Raw genomic sequence first — 17,194 nt, forward strand, 5'->3', positions numbered from 1 at the left:
CTACCATTTTAATCAAGAAAAGGAGGAATGTCAAATTTGAGTATCCTTCAAATGTGGATATTTTCTAAATATGTAAAGACGTTTTTTTCAAAGAAAAAAAAATAGTTGACCCCTTCTAAATTGGTTAAGAAATGCTTAAGGTTGAATTTAGTTATGTTATAAAAGGAGAAATGTCCAAGGTTTTAAAAGAATTTTGATGGAAATATGGATTAAAGGATGATTTGGACAGATATTTTTGAAATTAAAAAAATTTAAAAAAATAAACTTAAATTAGTAAATAAAATTTTAAAAGTAGATAAGATGTGTATTATAAATTTATTAGGAGTCAGGATTTGTTGCCTATTTTGAATGTCTCATAAAGTTTTCTAAGATACAATTATCGACATTTACGTTTTTTTTTTTTTTTTTTGAGGTGGGAAGTAGAATCACCTATCAAAAAAACACCAATGTATACTCCCATCATAGTTGTATAATAATCAAATGTTTCAATAGATATGAAATATAGAGACTACTCGAAAAGCCATTTTTAGAAAGAAAGAAAAAAAAAAGAAAAGGAAATAGAGTGAGGAGAGAGAGAGAGAGAAAGTGGGTTTATGGTTGGCTGGCGAATGTGAGTAGCCGGCGTAGAAGTATAATCTTCTTCTTTCCGGTCCTTTGTGCAAACGCACCGTTCGTTTTTGGACCGACCAATTCCACGCGCTATTTCTCAATTGTAATCTCCATCTCTTTCTGCAATTTTTGTTGCATTTCACAACATCAAATTTTCATATCTGTTTCCACTCTGTTCGTCCTCCGGTTTCATTCTTCTCTCGTTGGCGGCTCTGACTAATTAAACCACGCTCTCTTTTTATCCTCCTTTCCGTCAGACAGGAAGCTATTTCTTCGAGCTCTACCTCCAGTCAGAGGTGGCGGTTGAGGTAAGTTCATTTGTTGTTTTCTTGTACTTGGATGAGAATTGAGTTAGAGTTTACATAATTTTGAATGTTCTTCCTTGTATTATCGTTCACCGTATGCCTAAATTCTCAAGGTTCTGCTCTTCAGTTTTCTGTAGGTTTTTCTGGAGTTATGTTGCATAATCCGCGTTGAATTTAGCTCATTTTCGTTAGAACTGATTAGAAGCTTGTTAATTCCTTGGTTACTTTGAAATATCGGCTGCCTGAATGGATTACTCTAAGCTCAAGAGAGCTGTTGTTTTTTCAGTCAATCCTGATGAAATCAAGTGAAACACAAAAACGCTCTTGGTTTCTCATTCTAGTTACTTTCTTTGGATCGAGATAATTTCAAGGATTCTCAAAATGAATGTTATCATGTCTTTCTAAATTGCTTATATGCGTCAGCGTTGAAATTATGAGCGCCTTAATTTCGCTTCTTTCTTACGATTATTTCATAAGCGGTGCCAATTTACACAAGAAGGTTCGTTATCTCGGAAAGTGGAAACTTACTGGAGATCAATTAAGATTCTCGAAGTGGCCAGACTATAATGGACAGTGTTGTTTTTAACTGTTTATTTATATTACTTTTTCGTATAGCTTGTTCTGAATTCTGATATGCTTAAACACCAGATTATAACGAGTGGGTCCCATCATGATCGTACTCACAGTCTACTCGTTCGTTTCTACTTTTACGAGGTTTGATTTTGACCATTAGTAGGCCAGCTTCTCTTACATCTAAGGATGCAACTTTTTCTTCTGATAAAACACATAATTTCTTGTTAAGAAATCAGACACTAGTTTCAGTAATATTTTTCATTTTCTGATGTCAAACGACTATCAGATTCCTATATTGTTCCTCTTCTTTTGCTTATTAGATAATTCCATAAATAACTTGAGTACTAGATAAACTCATACTGTGGGTGTCTCTAAAATTGACTACTACTTCTTCTTTTTCTTCTTCTTTCTTAATGGCAGAGGTTTTGCTTGTTGGATCAGAAGTTGAACATAATATAAGTTGTGATGACTTGTTTCTGTTTTGGTCCTAAAAGAAACAGAGATTCGTCGGCTGCACAAACAATTGCCGTTGTTGAAGGTATGCTGGTTTAGACTGAATTAGCACAAGTGATTCTGCAATAATTTATGATGGCTGTTGTATGAGATACTTGGCTAGAACTTTGGCTGCATTACCGATCACAGCACCAACACAAGTTTGTTGCTTAAATGAATAGGTCTACACTGATGAAAGAGTATCTAACTCATCAGAAATCAATGGCTTCCTTATATGTAATTTTTGTCGAGTTTCTTGAAATTTTTTGGTGTAACCTTGCTTTAAGTGCAGCATAGATGACCAACATTAGATGCTTAGAATCATAGTTACAACCTTCAGAAAAAGGAAAGGTCTGTTGATAAAAATGGGCACTGTTGTCTGAGTCCAAGATTTTAATTAGAGAGAAAGAAAAACGGATTTCATTCTTTTCATCCCTCTTTCTCACTGCTCTTACGTGGCAGTGTTTCTCTAAGAGTGTATGAGGATTCAATTTCAGATTGTTTACTAGAAAGATTTATTTTCCGTAAAAAAAACTCTTCAAAGTTCTGCCACAAACATCTTGCCTCCATTAATTTTTCCCATGTTCTTTTTTATCCTCTTTTTGTGGAAAACTTGCAATTTGATTTTCTATATCCTTATTTGGCTAATGTGTCTGCACTCCGTGTCTTCAATTTTGATATTAAAATTAGATTAAATTTCTCTCTTTTCCTCTTCTTCTTTATGAAGTCAAGCTGTTTCATGGTCTGTCATTTGAAGAAAATTTGAAAACAAGATCTGGTTTCATGATCTTGAAGAGATAATAAATCATCAAAATTAGTGATATTTTCTGAGCACTGAGATCGTTCATGCCATATGATTTGAACTCCTTAAATGATGTTGTTTAAGCTCTATAATTGATACAGAGATTTCAAATATTCCGAACGTTCGGTTGTACTCATACGAAGAACTTAGAAAAGCAACTGAAAATTTCAGGTCTGAAAACAAACTTGGACAGGGAGGTTTTGGATCTGTCTACAAGGTATAGCTGAAGCAGCTTTGTGGTTTCTTGCTGATAACTAATGTCCAAAAGTTGTTTCCTCAGCTCACCTGGTACTGAGTTCTGTTTTGAACTATTTCACTTGAGCAGGGAAGGCTTGGAAATGGAACTTTGGCTGCCATAAAGGTACTATCCATGGATTCAAGCCAAGGGACACGGGAATTTTTGGCAGAAATCAATGTGATCTCAGTTATAAATCATGATAACCTGGTTAAGTTGCGTGGTTGTTGTGTGGAAGGGCAGCACCGGATCCTGGTCTATCCTTACCTAGAAAATAGCAGTCTTGACAAGATGCTTTTTGGTGGTTAAATATCCTGTTTTGTTTTATTCTCTCAGTTTTGTAGTTTTTTCAGAAACAACTTATTCTAATAGACCTTCATACAATAGGTAGAGGACATAGGAATATTCAATTCAATTGGCAAACAAGGCGTAAAATATGCATTGGCATTGCACAGGGGCTAGCGTTCCTTCATGAGGAAGTTCAGCCGCATGTTATACACAGAGACATCAAGGCAAGCAATATCCTGCTGGATAAGGATTTAAACCCAAAAATTGCTGATTTTGGTCTTGCTAGACTACTCCCTGCTCACTTGACTCATGTTAGTACACGTGTTGCCGGGACAGTGTAAGTTGTCCATGCTAGTGATGTTAAATTTTTAATCTCAGAAAATTACAGAGCTAAATCCTATGAAAATGACATTTACTCTCCCTATGTTATTTAGTATCTTTTTCTGAAAAGCTTTGTGATGATGACTGTTTTTGTTTGGTGTCCTCATGTAATATATTTCTGTTACCGCTCTTGTGTTGAGTCTGGATGATGGTTTATCTTGTTTGTATATTAAACATTCATACAAGACAGTATGCAATTAGCAATGTGTATCAAAGAATCTAAACACGATATACGGACTACATATGTTTGTAGAAGTTCATACTTTTGGTCATAAAAAAATTTCTGATCTAATTGGAATTTGCAATGATAGTAAAAGGTGATGCTGACAAATTGTATGTTCTATGCTAGTTCGTGCTGTTCTTTAGAGGTAGGTGTTCTCTTAGGAGTCAGAACATTTCCTCCTTTATTTTCCTTTTAACACCCAAATAATTTTAACCCTTATTTGTGCGTTGAGTTTGAATTAGAAGCAATTGTCTAACCTTGTGATATTCAAACGATAGTAATTAAACAAGGTATGAAACGATCTGACAGACCTCTTGCCTATCAAGAGAACTTCTGTTTCCACTAACCTTAGCTCTCCCTGTTTTTTAACTACAAATTCTGACAAGTCTGACACTTATTATCGAGTCTTGCAACCTCCCCTTGCAAACTTACCATTTTTACTTTCTTTTGGGAAAAAAGATTTTAAAACTAACTCTTTTGCTGTATTGTTTATGAAGAGGTTATCTTGCACCTGAATTTGCCATACGGGGGCAAGCGACAAGAAGAACAGATATTTATAGTTTTGGTGTCTTACTTTTGGAGATTGTTTGTGGGAGGTACAACATAAATAGACGGTTACCTGCTGAAGAACCGTATCTTCTTGAAATGGTATGCTTTAGTTGCTGTTTTAGATGAAAATAAAAAGTAGGAATGGATGTAGTTGGAGTTGACTGTACAACTCAAATGAAAAACCTTCGATAACTGGGCATTCCTTGTAATTGATACCAAATTACTTTATAAACATGTGCACTAACTTCATCATGATGGGCATCAAAACCTAGCCAACGAGACTGTATTAATGTTACTCTATGGTTTGTTAACTTCTAGATTCCTTCCATGTAGTGCTTTTTAAACCTACCCATCCTCAGCCTAAGAATCCAAAAATTTTAGTATAGTATTTGGCTATGTATATTGCTCTTGAGAGCAGCATTATAGTTTCTGAAATGCATTCCAATATTTGTTCAAAACTTACGGTAAACAGTCCCTTCTTCTGGCATTGGATATAACATTAAATTCAGACTTCAACTAAAACAAAAATGAAATCATAGTCTAAATATCCAGCAAATTATTTACATTACATTTTGAGTTGAATTTTCTAGAAAGTTGGGTGTTATCATTGACCATGCTATTATCCCTCAACTTTCAGGATCATTCTCTTCGGGTAATACATAATTGAATATTTTTATCAAGATTGATAGGTACACACACATATATATTTCAGTACTTCGGCTTCTGCTTCTAGTTCTCTTTCCCCAGGCCTCAAGGTCTGTGCTTCCGTTTGTTTATTTTTACGCTCCATGCATCTGCATTTGCTTGTTGATTTATATATAACTCGGAATTTGGCGAGCAGAGGAAAATCTATTTATTTGAAGAAGATTATACTTATCCCTATAAATTTTGTTGAGCAAGGATGGAAATATTGAAGCATATGGCCTGCATCCTTTTGCAATAAAATGTGAAGAAATTTTTTTTATCATGCAATGGCTATTTTGGAATATTTTGTTCGTCTAAATGTGCTGGTAATTCTAACAATAGTGGTAAATGCTACAGGTGTGGGAGCATCATGAGAAAGGGCAATTGTTGGAATTGGTAGACATATCATTACGTGAAGACTTTGTGACGGAGCAGGCCTGTAGATACTTAAAAATCGGTCTTCTCTGCACCCAAGATATGCCAAAACTCCGGCCATCTATGGCTACTGTTGTCAAGATGCTAACAGGTGAAATTGATATATCTGATCAAACAATATCCAGACCAGGAATGCTTTCAGAGTTCATGCTTCGAAAAGATGTACTAGGCAAGAAAGGCGAGTCAACAGCTGAAAACTCTTCATCATCAGGACACATGGACACCTCATATGCTACGATAACCTTCGATTCAATATTTGATCGTAGTAACTGAGTTAGAAATTATTTGTTGGTTAGCAAGCCTTCTAATTAAAGGGAGGTATATATTTATTTTTTGTTCTATCATGAGTACATGAAGTCTATTCTACTATGGCACTTTTTCCACTTTCATGTGTCGGTATCTAACCTTGTCATTGTAGGAATTTTTAGTGATGAATTTTCATTGAAAATCACATGACGTGTTGTGTTCTCGAGGTGTATATCGAACTATTCTTTGTATTCTTGGTTATGTTAGTATGAACAAATGTATCAATATTTGCACGTAAAGGATATAGAGCTGCTTGATGTGTTGTGCATTTTGATTGTTTGATCTCTCTCTCCCTTCCCCTCTTTTTAGACAAAGAACAAGAGAAACTCAAATAGAAATCCCAAAAACAAAAACTACAACCAAATTTTTAGCAAAAAAAGCAGAAGCTTATTTCTTTCTCAAATTAAATGATCTCTTAAAAGATGAACCAAGTACTTCCTCACTATTACTATTAAGATATAGCGGATCTGCATGGAATGTGCTTTGTGTATCTTATTACTTCTTTATAAAGATGCAACATTTTAAATTTTTAACAAATCTGAACAAAGAAAATATAAATAAATTTGAATGAAGTGAAGAAAAAAAACTAGAAACAAAAACAAATATCTACCCTATAGGCTATAAAATCTAGCTTCTGATTTTGTTACATCTGTACCACAAGATCACAAAAGAGAGGATTCTGTACCCAACAATGAATCCCAACATTACTGCCAAATTGGTCCATTTCTGTGACTCTTTTAGACCTTGTTGTCTTAAGAACATTTCGCCATATGTTGTACATACTCCTTCTTTGGACTCGATACATCTTCCCTTCCCTTGTTCTCCTCCATACTCATTTATCAAGAAACACTCAAATGGGTACTTGAAAAGACTCAAATAGTGCACAAAAATCCAGTAGTTGGGGATGTTCTTCTTTGAGATAAAGTAACCAGAAAAGAGAAAGAAAGAACCCATTAGCCCTGCTATTACTGAGTTTCCTGTAATGAAATTTGGAACAAGAGCACTGAAACATGCTACGAATGAATTGGACATTAGAACGACCATCCAAACGACTAGAGAGAAGTAAAAGAACCCAGAAACTTCATTTTTAAAGCCAACCAACCAATAAACACTGGCTGCAAAGAGAAGAGAGACCATCAAAAGGAATGGGAGAAAGATAAGGGTGTTTGCTAGAACATAGGAAGATACTCTGTAAGCACCTCTCGATGTCTCTCGCATCAGGATCATTCTCTCTCTCAAGAAGATTGGAAGCCCCTCTGTTGTTGAAGATAGCAAGAAAGTGAGACTAAAGGCAAAAAACCCGAGCCGGGTTTGCAATGCAGTTCTGCCATTATTATTCCCAGTTTTGAAGAATATGGTCCCAAGTACTACTCCAGCCACCAAGGCTTGAATGACTCTTGTAGCAAAGAGTTGTTTGGTCCTAAATGTGTTTTTGAAAAATCTTTGTCCTAGTATTACAACTTCCTTGGATCTAGAATTCTGGTAAGAAATATGTTCTTCGTCCTTGTCGAGGCGTGGAACTCTTATTGTCTGATTCTCAACCCTGTTTTGTAGGTAATGGAGTCTGTTGAAAGTTTCTGAAGTATGCATAGCCAAGCTGTCCACAACATCAATGGCAAATTCAAGCACATTGACATGGTGAGGGATCTGATGATTAGCAAGCTTAAGCATCTCCTCAAGATGATCCAGTGATCCATTATGCATCACAACTCCACTAGAAAGCAGAATTAGACGATCGAAAAGTTCAAGGATTCGAAAACCAGGTTGATGGATGGTTAAAAGAACAGTCTTACCTTGGCTAATGACCATTCTTCTAAGCACTGACATAACATGAAGTGCTGAGACTGAATCCAACCCTGAGGTGGGTTCATCAATGAAAATCACAGCTGGGTCATGAACCAATTCAACTCCAATCGAAACTCTCCGTCTTTCACCTCCTGAAATGCCTCGGTTTGATCCTCCTCCAACCCTCGATCCTGCTACTTGTTCCAACCCAAGATCTTTCATCAACCTCCTCACTCTAGATTCAGCCTCTTTTCTCCCACCAGCAAGCCTCAGTAGAGCACTGTACATAAGTGATTCTTCAACTGTGAGGAATGGGAAAAGTGCATCGTCCTGCGTGACGTATCCTGAAATTCTTGGGAACATTTTCTCAAGCATATGCTGATCATTTACAAGCACTTGGCCTGAAATCTTCTTCAAAGGTATGTTTCCTCCAAGAATCTCTAGCAACGTTGTTTTGCCAGCCCCACTAGGACCAGCAATGGCTGTAATCTCCCCAGCTCTGGCCTCACAATTTACATTCTTCAAAATGAACTTTGGGCCTCTCTTTGAACTCCCACCACCACCACCACACACCCAATTCAACCCATCAAAACTCTCACTTATTTTGTAACAAAGATTTTTTGCTTCTATTCTGTAATGGCTTCTCTGATCACCTGAAATAGGCCTCTTCATTGGCAATTCCATGAAGAAGATAGACAGGAAAATAGTGAGAGAGAGATAAAGCTGTAGAAAGAGAGAGAGAGAGAATTCGTTTCTAAGAATGCCTATAAGAAGATGAGCTAACCCACCAAACTTATGAATATTGTGAGAAGTTATATATGGAAGGGCAAGAAGAGTAAAAACATAGATATTTTCCATTCATAAGCTAGGCAGCTTTTGAACAACAATATTTGACCTGACCATGATCTCCATTTCATTTCTCATTTTTAGGCTAAAGATGAGATATATATCAATTTAAATATTTATTTAACATATTGGACAAAATTGTAGATATTGTTTGAAGCGAGGTTTAAAATATCCAAGTCGATATTGATGATCAAGATTTCAATTTTATGGATATATTGATGGACATATCAACTTATATTTTCATCTTTGATTCAAAGCGGACATGGTTGGATGACAAATTTTTATCATCATTTGGATAGATGAGTTTTGAACTTGCATCAAATAAAATGATTTTTTCATTTGAAGTTGCATTTCTGGTGAGCTGCATGTTGACTGCCTAATTTGAAGAGTATTGTGTGTTGGGTTGCTTCACCATCTTTTGCCCAACTCTCAATTTAACACTTCATCCATTTGTTTTCAAAATTCTATGCTGACCATTGAGGCCATGGAACTTTCGTACACCCATTCTTCAAAATCCTACACCTGTGCTTATCCTGGAGTTAGTTATTTTTTATTTTTTGAAATATTTTGATTACGTAACCGAAACCATTTTGATTTTTTATTTTCCTTTTTCGTGATTCTTTGATTCTTCCTCTTCATTAAAATGTGCAAAAATTCAAATCTCTTCCAGGAAATTATTGTAAATATAAATACAAGGATACTAATAATTTGTATATGATTCGAATTTTCGCACTCTCTACTGTACTTACAAATAGTTTAAACAAATGAGAAGGATCGATTGTTTGTTTATTTATGTTTAAAAAATTGACGTGCTTGATAACTATTTTATTTTTAGATATTGAAATTTTAGTTTATAAATGTTATCGTGTGCATTGGTTTTCTTGGTTAATGTATCTAATCAAAATTTAGCTTGTTCTATTCAGCCGATGTATGGTACAATTCAATCCAACCCATTTGGTTGCTAATGCGTCTAATTAATTTAGCTATGTTCGATTACGAAAGATCATGCTATATGAATTGATTATGCGACAAGTTATGAAATGATTTTATTAATTTAGGCATGTTTTCAAACTATTTCAATCCATCAGGGTTAAATATATCTTGAACTATTCGTTAAACAAAATATTATTAGAATTAGTTGATTGGATATTGGTAGATGTTGTCATTCAGTTTACAGCTTGTGAATTTGTCATAAGACAAAGCAGAGCTGTAGCGTAGGAACCGGAGATTTGAGCGACTAAAAGGGTAAAGAGCAAGAGAAAAAAACGTTTCAATTGTCAACTCCACTCCTTCTCCGACGAAATCATGAACGCAATTTCACGGTCGCCATTGCCGGAAAACTTCCTCGCACTACCCATTAAGTCCACCAAAATCCTTTCCCCACGTATTCAATTCACAAATCCACAAAACCCTTTCAATTCTAGACTCCCAGTTCCCCGTTTCTCCATCGATTCATCCAAATCCCCAACTCCAGTGACCCCCATCGAGCCACCCCCGTTGGTCGTCGTCGGCTCAGCCAATGCTGACATCTACGTGGAGATCGATCGGCTACCGGAGGAGGGAGAGACTATCTCCGCTAAAAGTGGCCAGACTCTGGCCGGCGGTAAGGGGGCCAATCAGGCCTGCTGCGGTGGCAAGCTCGAGTACCCAACTTACTTTGTGGGTCAGGTTGGCGAGGATGCTCATGGGAAGCTGATCACGGCGGCGCTTGAGGATGGTGGCGTCCGGCTTGATCATTTGGCTACTGTGGCGGCAGCGCCGACGGGGCACGCGGTGGTGATGTTACAGTCTGGCGGGCAGAATTCTATCATCATTGTTGGTGGTGCTAATATGAATTGTTGGCCTGACGCGTTATCTGACAGTGATTTGGAGGTTATAAGAAATGCTGGGATCGTTTTGCTACAGAGGGAGATTCCCGATTCAGTCAATATCCAAGTTGCAAAGGTCAGGGATTTGATTGAGTATTAATTTTCTTCCTGCATTAACTTGTTAGTTCTACAGTTACATTACTCTTATGATTGGTTAATTATTTGGACTGATTCTGCACTACTCTAATGGCTGAATTGTTGTGCTATAGAAAAGCAGTTACTTTTGAAGTCAAGTACGATGACATTTGTTAGAATTTGATTTTTATTTTTCTGGCAGTAGAAAGCTTAAGACCTTCTGCGATGGATCCCTATTTTCTTTTAAAACAATTTCGAAGTGTTTACAGAAGTGGGTTTACAATACCCTGGCTTTATGGAACAGCCTCTTTTGTGCAGTTTTATCAAAGATTTGGGAAGAAAGGAATGCTAGAATTTTCAAGGCTAGTGCTAGACCATACAACGAAATCCTTGATCCATCCATTTTCAATGCTCTTTTTTGTTGTAAAGAATTCCAATTCCTCAAAGATCACAATTTAAATTTTCTTGTTGCTAACTGTACATCTTTTGTATTCCTGTGATATGGACCTTTCGTATCCTTTTGGATTATTTCATTCATCAATGAAATTGTTTCTTATCAAAAACTAAAATGAAAAACAAAATGTCAAAGATACATGAGCGTTGAACTTATCTGAAGTATCTTGGGTCCTTTTATTTAGAGCTGTTAAGTTCAATTTCAGCGATAGAAAAGTAGCTCAACAAAGTTTTTTGATCTGTAAATAATTTATCTTGTCATTCAGAATTTTCACACTCAACTACTTTTTGACGAAATTGGGATGGTTGATTCATGAAAAAAAATTGGTCCCCCTGTGCATCATTCTGAACTCCTTGCTCCTGATCCCTCCATTAGATAATTTTTTCCCTTTTTTTTACAGTTGGAGCTATTCCAAATTCTTAATCTTTTGTTTGAGATATTGTTTCATATTATCTGACTAGCCATAATGGCTCGACCTTCTGAATTGTTCCATTCATCAATGAATTGTTTTGTTTTCTTCCAAAATAAAAAAAGAATTATCTCACTAGCCATAATGGCTGCAGGCTGCCAGGAGTGCTGGGGTTCCAGTTATATTGGATGCTGGTGGAGTTGACGCTCCTATCCCACAAGAACTGCTTGACCATGTTGATATTTTTAGTCCAAATGAAAGTGAGCTAAGTCGCCTAACAGGATGCCCAACTGAAAGCTTCGAACAAATTGGACAAGCTGTAGAAAAATGCTATAAAATGGTCAGTCACCCATACACTGAAGAAAGTTTTCCTTGATTTCATATTTCTTAAAAATTTAAATTTGTTACTTTAGTCTTAACAAATTGCTGATAACTTGTAAAATCAAGGATTTGCTGGCTTGGCTGTTGTTCATCAAAGATCATGATCGGATCCCAGAGTGTTTTTTCCATCTCTCATGACTTTTCTAAATGCTCAATTTCAGGGTGTCAAGCAAGTTCTTGTAAAACTCGGGGACAAAGGATCTGCTTTTTTTACCCAAGGGGAAAAACCAATCAGACAATCCATCATATCAGCTGCGGAAGTACTTGATACTACTGGAGCTGGCGATACTTTCACCGCATCTTTTGCTGTGGCACTCGTTGAAGGAAAGTCAAAGGAGGAATGCCTGAAATTTGCTGGTACGTCTTCTTATCACATTGTCTACCTGATAACATCATCACCATTGGGTGGGGAGAAAGAATCCGTTTCTTACATTACAAAATTCTTGATCCAATAAAATTAAAATTAGACCATATCGGTAAATGACAAGCATTGGGCTGTTTATCTGCTTAGGACCGTGTTCTATTCCATGTCAATTGATTGATATTTGTTCTTACTTTGAACAGCTGCTGCAGCCTCACTTTGTGTTCAAGTGAAGGGAGCCATTCCCAGCATGCCTGATAGGGAATCAGTGCTGAATCTCCTTCAATCTGTTTGAGGGAACATATTTAATTTTTAATGAACATGCTAACTTTCTTGATGTGAATAAACAATCCACAAAGCCGCCCTTTTCAACTTTTAAGTTATTTGATAAGAGTATTCTTAGCCAGACCAATTGGAGCTTCAGCTTTCTTTAGGTCTTTTGTCTTTTGGGAGGCTTTGCAGATCTTATTTTTGAAGAAGCATACAAAATGTAAGAACTAACCCAGAAGAAAATTTCTTACTGTTTTCTTTCACCAAAATTCATGAGCCGCATATCCTAACCCATTGGAAGACTAAGATTGCATTGTTTTAATGACATTTCAAATGTTTTTGATATAAGGAAAAGATTTAAAACACTTTTTTCATGTTTATACGCGCGTGTCAAGGGTATAAGTGATGAAATTGCTTGGAGGCTGCACAAGTGTGTAATAGTTTTGGTCATTAAGTTGATAAATGTGGAGTAGGGGTTTGAAGGGGTTCTCCTCTTTCGTACCTATGGCTCCTGCAGCTGGTAGATTTGGTCCCTACCCTTTTTGAGGGGTCAATTGTCGGGTTGCTACTCCTCTATCTTAGGGGTACTTGCTGGGTACTATTGAAAGTTTTTTTGGTATATTTTTTTAATTTAAAAAAAAAAAAAAAAGGAACACTAAACTCTGTTTGTGATTACATGTCTAAGATTGACAAAAATAATTTGAGAAAAACAAAAGAACATTCCCTTTATACCCTAACGCTAAAAAAAAAATGGAAAAATGGAAAGACAGCTCTACCATTCAATTGAAGGTATGATCTTAAACCATAAGTCCTAGATCATTTGATAAAATTTAAATACAAAAAATGGAAGTAAAGAAAAAGTAACCACAAAACTAAAAGATTTTGTAGATTACGACTTATTAGGAATGAATCTTATACGAATATGGATTATACCTTACTATAATTTGTATTAGGTATGCAAACAATAAAATATTTTATTGTTTTTTTTAAGGAGTGAGGAGTACCAGTTTCTTAAGCCAAACAAAGTGTGGAACTCACAACTTCTGCTCTACAATTCCCTTTGCCAAACACAACAATAAAGTAAAATTAAAATATAAGCGTCTAATTTATAGTGGAAGGATCACATTAGAACTACATTATATTTGCGGATTTTGTCCCCATAATTACATCGTAGTAACGTCTATTGTTTCACATCTGATCTTTCTTTCTTTCTTTCTTTCTTTTTAATTTCTTATATTACACCAATTGGACGCCTCCCTTGAAAGCTTTGAGCTTTGAGGACCATAAAATCTACAGTGTGTGTGTGGCAAAGCTTAGAGAAAAAGAGAGGAGAGGAGGACCACAAAATCATGACAAACATAAATATTTTGAGAGCATAAATAAGAGGGAAAAAAATTGTTTACAACCCTCGAAAATGATAGCAACTCCTAGTTTATAAAAATAGTTAATTCATTAAGCTACTAGAACATAGTTGTTATTCCAATGACCTTTCTTTCTAGAGGTTGGAGGTCCAATGATGTTATAGCTTTCTCTCATAATTATTTTCCACTTTAATATTGTTAGATGTGTGTTTATATATCAATTAAAGTAAGCTTAGTTTATCGATAGTTGAGATGATCTTTTCTTATAAAGGTTAAAATTTGATGCACGGTCTCTGGACGTAGTTGTTGTGGGCAGACTTCTTTCAATAATTTTCTATAGAGAGATGAAATAAATGAATTATAATGTATAATAGATATATATATGGTTATGAACGCAGCATTGCAACTTAAAAAAAAGCAGCAACAACCACCAGGTTCAAGTAGTACATAAGAATAAGAGAAGTATGTGTGTCTCTCCTATAACCCTTTAAACCAACAAATTCTTTCCCTTTGATGCAAGGCATTTTCTCCTTCTTCTATCCATGACCTTTCTTACACGTTGTTCATCTCATTTATCTTTCACCAACCCAACTCTTCCTTCATTAATAACAATACACCGTAACTATACCTCTCCTAAATGTCTAAGTTTCATTTGAGATGTCGATCCACATCATTCCACAAAATAAATTAGATGGTCTTTGTTTCGTTAAACATTATTATTATTAGTATGGATTTTATTAATTTTGAAAAGCACATAAATACAACACTTTATCAAGGTGTGGGTGAAACCTCTCCACATCATACAGGAAATTATTGGTATGAGTGATGAATCTAATGTACCGAGTCCCGACTCAAATGGTCCATTATTTCAAGATAGTTTTATGTTTAGGTAACTTATACTTCAATTAATCTTTTCTAAAAATAATTCAATTATTTGTGCAATCATTTTATTATCAAAATTTAAAGAATATATTTTTTTAAAAAATTTCAGTAAATTAAACTTCTAAAAACAAACAGTAGATGTCAATTATAGTATACAAAATTAAAATTTTATAAGCAGTGTATATAAATAATCTAAAAATAAAGGCAACTAGCTTTTATGCTTTTCCTAAAGTTGAAGCTTCTCAAGATTATGGCTTAGAAGTCACAACCCATCAATTTTATATAACCTTGTTTTCTTCTTCTTTTTCTTTTTCTTTTTCTTCTTTTCCATCTATAATATAAAATTTAAAAATTAAATAAAGCAAAAATAGGGGAAAAAATGTATAATATATAATTAAGTCGTTATCCAAAAAACAAAATAAAATTGAGAGGCAAAATCTCTATTCCTGATCTCATATATATTCAAATAGGGAATATTTTCCCAGCATCAGATTCTTATGAAAGAAAGTCTCTTTTTTTTTTTTAATTAATATAAGTATTTACCTTTTTACAAATTTAATTTTAAATATTACAAAGAATTTGCAAAATATCAGAATCTAGATTATCAATATCACCATAAACATAAATAATAATCAATTTTGATCTATGACTGAAAAATAGTGATATTTTGGTAAATTTATTTAAAATATTTTTTAAAAAAATTATTTTCTTATTTTATTTTGAAATATAAAAGAATTGAATTAGAATTTAGAAGGGTTGACCCATGACCCAAAGGTTAAAAATGATAAATTTTGTTAACTAGTGGAATGTGGGGGCCAAATCGTATATAATGCTTTAAACAATAACTTTGGGAGCTTCAGAACCACATGAAAAACACATTGTCTTAATTTATCCCCAAAATATTATTGCATCCTATCAAATTAATTTCTTCTTTTCTTCTTCTTCTTCTTTTTTTTTTTTTTTTACCAAAAAGGTACTTTACATTTTTATATTTATATATATATAATTCTCCCATTAAACTCTTTTGTTTAAATAACTTTCCAGGAAAGAAAAATCCTAAATCATGAAAAAGCAAAGATAAATAAAAGAATGGTTTGTATAAGGAATAGAAAAGGTTTGAATATGAGAATTTGGGATAATAGGATCCAATACTAATGCACTTTGACTTTACTCAAGTATTTTAGGGAAATGCTATTCTAATTTACTCTCTCTCAATAAATAAATGAAAATTAAATAAAATATTAAATTTTTTTCGTAAAATATAACAAATTACCCAAATATTTACGACAACAAAATCAGACATTTTTAAGTATTTTAGATTTGTTTTTCTATTTTATTTTAGTTTTCTCTTCATTTTTTTCTAATGATTTTTTTTTATTGTCTTCTTTCTTTACCTTTTTTTAAAATATCCTAATATAATAAAAATAGTTTAGGGTAGATAAATCCAACAATCGTAACCAAATCTAAACGACTGTATACCAAATTTTGAAAATAGTAGGGAAATCTAAAACCCAATTAATTAAACGATCGTAACCAAATTAAAATTAAACGATATAATTGTAAAAACAAATCTAAATGATAGTACCACACAATAGCCAAATATATTACGCATCGATGACGGGAGCATTTTTGGTATTTTCTATGGCGGTCATGTGTTTTTAATTGTTTATACAGTGTAAATATTTTGCTATATTTTTTAAGAGACTCTGCAAAAAAGAAAAATTCTTATGGATAACATTTTTTTTTAACAATACAAATATTTTAAAGTATTAATATCGATCCTTAGTTCTCAATTATTATGTTTAAATGAATTTTAAAGTGTTTATTTTGGAGTTCATAAGCCTCTCATCCTTTTTGGTTTATTTTTATTATCATTTATTACTATCTTTCTGTTTAATATGTTACCATTTTGTTGAAAGGAAATCGAAATCATTTGCTTTATTTTATTTATCTTTTTTGTAGTAAAGTTGGTTTATTTACATGGTTTGTTATAAGCATATCGTGTCCAATAACTTTAAGGTGAGACGATAAGCATGATGTTATGCAACCATTACTTTTTTTTTTTTTTTAAGGCAATAATTATTTCTTGATACAATAATTAATTTGTTGGACATTTTGTATCTGAAGTAGACATTTTTTTGGAACTATGCTGCTTATAACTATTTCTCCCTTCCAGCAATAATTTTCTTTTGGTTAAATAACCATAAATTATTGTTTTTGTGCATCAAATAATATAATGTTATTTTTTTAGGAAATATATTACATAATGTTTGGGCCCATTAGGCAACTTTAACAAATGGAATGATGGTTTAAGTGTTTGACTAAATGTATGGTTGAGATTTGGGATACATTATTATTTTTATGACAATCATATCTAATTCACTCTTCAATATTAATATTTTAATGGGAAACATATATCATTTCTTCAATCATACACTATCTCATATTCTTAATATTTATTTAAAATTATAAACATTTCTCCATTTCGTTACATAAATTCAAATTTACTTTTATGGTCAATACAAAAATGCATTTGTCAATATAACACCATTTAATTTTGGTCATATCGGTTTCAGTTTTACTTAAAGTCTTGCAATTTGTTACAAAAAGATCCCATTAG

At 33.9% G+C, this 17,194-nt stretch overlaps 3 protein-coding genes and 1 long non-coding RNA gene across 13 annotated transcripts; 2 read left to right on the plus strand and 2 right to left on the minus strand.

The window, feature by feature from the left end:
* The first annotated feature begins 501 nt into the window (after positions 1 to 501).
* Positions 502 to 6,150, plus strand: LOC103492957 (cold-responsive protein kinase 1-like). Of its 10 annotated transcripts, XM_017045714.2 has the most exons (10): positions 503 to 712; positions 867 to 917; positions 1,392 to 1,413; positions 1,563 to 1,628; positions 1,908 to 2,025; positions 2,883 to 2,998; positions 3,107 to 3,320; positions 3,404 to 3,641; positions 4,406 to 4,556; positions 5,499 to 6,150. In XM_017045714.2, the coding sequence occupies exons 5-10, from the start codon at positions 1,953 to 1,955 to the stop codon at positions 5,847 to 5,849; spliced, it is 1,143 nt and encodes a 380-aa protein (XP_016901203.2). In that variant the 5' UTR covers positions 503 to 712; positions 867 to 917; positions 1,392 to 1,413; positions 1,563 to 1,628; positions 1,908 to 1,952; the 3' UTR covers positions 5,850 to 6,150. The 10 variants fall into 10 exon arrangements, with proteins under 10 accessions (XP_050942984.1, XP_016901203.2, XP_050942981.1 ...); XM_051087024.1 differs by having other exon boundaries at positions 1,392 to 1,628; XM_017045713.2 differs by lacking the exon at positions 1,392 to 1,413.
* A 359-nt stretch (positions 6,151 to 6,509) lies between these two features.
* LOC103492958 (ABC transporter G family member 10) lies at positions 6,510 to 8,525 on the minus strand. Its single transcript, XM_008453550.3, has one exon. It carries the CDS (start codon positions 8,523 to 8,525, stop codon positions 6,510 to 6,512), a length of 2,016 nt encoding a protein of 671 aa, XP_008451772.2.
* A 158-nt stretch (positions 8,526 to 8,683) lies between these two features.
* LOC103492959 (ribokinase) lies at positions 8,684 to 12,600 on the plus strand. The gene is made up of 4 exons (XM_008453551.3): positions 8,684 to 10,457; positions 11,474 to 11,659; positions 11,862 to 12,057; positions 12,265 to 12,600. Exons 1-4 carry the CDS (start codon positions 9,819 to 9,821, stop codon positions 12,354 to 12,356), a joined length of 1,113 nt encoding a protein of 370 aa, XP_008451773.2. The 5' UTR covers positions 8,684 to 9,818; the 3' UTR covers positions 12,357 to 12,600.
* On the minus strand, positions 11,195 to 13,577 carry LOC127150149 (uncharacterized). The gene is made up of 2 exons (XR_007822154.1): positions 13,336 to 13,577; positions 11,195 to 12,083 (listed from the first exon to the last, which is right to left on the minus strand). It is a non-coding gene; the product is annotated as an uncharacterized LOC127150149 (long non-coding RNA).
* Positions 13,578 to 17,194: the final 3,617 nt, after the last annotated feature.

Source organism: Cucumis melo, chromosome 7 (assembly GCF_025177605.1).
Source record: "Cucumis melo cultivar AY chromosome 7, USDA_Cmelo_AY_1.0, whole genome shotgun sequence".
In the NCBI taxonomy this organism is placed as follows: Eukaryota; Viridiplantae; Streptophyta; class Magnoliopsida; order Cucurbitales; family Cucurbitaceae; genus Cucumis; species Cucumis melo.

Coding starts and splice junctions, on each gene's coding strand:
- LOC103492959 (XM_008453551.3), top strand. CDS start 9,819: ATGAACGCAATTTCACGGTCGCCATTGCCGGAAAACTTCCTCGCACTA. Junction 10,458..11,473: donor TCAATATCCAAGTTGCAAAG/GTCAGGGATTTG, acceptor TAATGGCTGCAG/GCTGCCAGGAGTGCTGGGGT. Junction 11,660..11,861: donor TAGAAAAATGCTATAAAATG/GTCAGTCACCCA, acceptor GCTCAATTTCAG/GGTGTCAAGCAAGTTCTTGT.
- LOC103492957 (XM_051087027.1), top strand. CDS start 1,953: ATGACTTGTTTCTGTTTTGGTCCTAAAAGAAACAGAGATTCGTCGGCT. Junction 2,999..3,106: donor GTTTTGGATCTGTCTACAAG/GTATAGCTGAAG, acceptor TCACTTGAGCAG/GGAAGGCTTGGAAATGGAAC. Junction 3,321..3,403: donor TGACAAGATGCTTTTTGGTG/GTTAAATATCCT, acceptor TTCATACAATAG/GTAGAGGACATAGGAATATT.
- LOC103492958 (XM_008453550.3), bottom strand. CDS start 8,525: ATGGAAAATATCTATGTTTTTACTCTTCTTGCCCTTCCATATATAACT.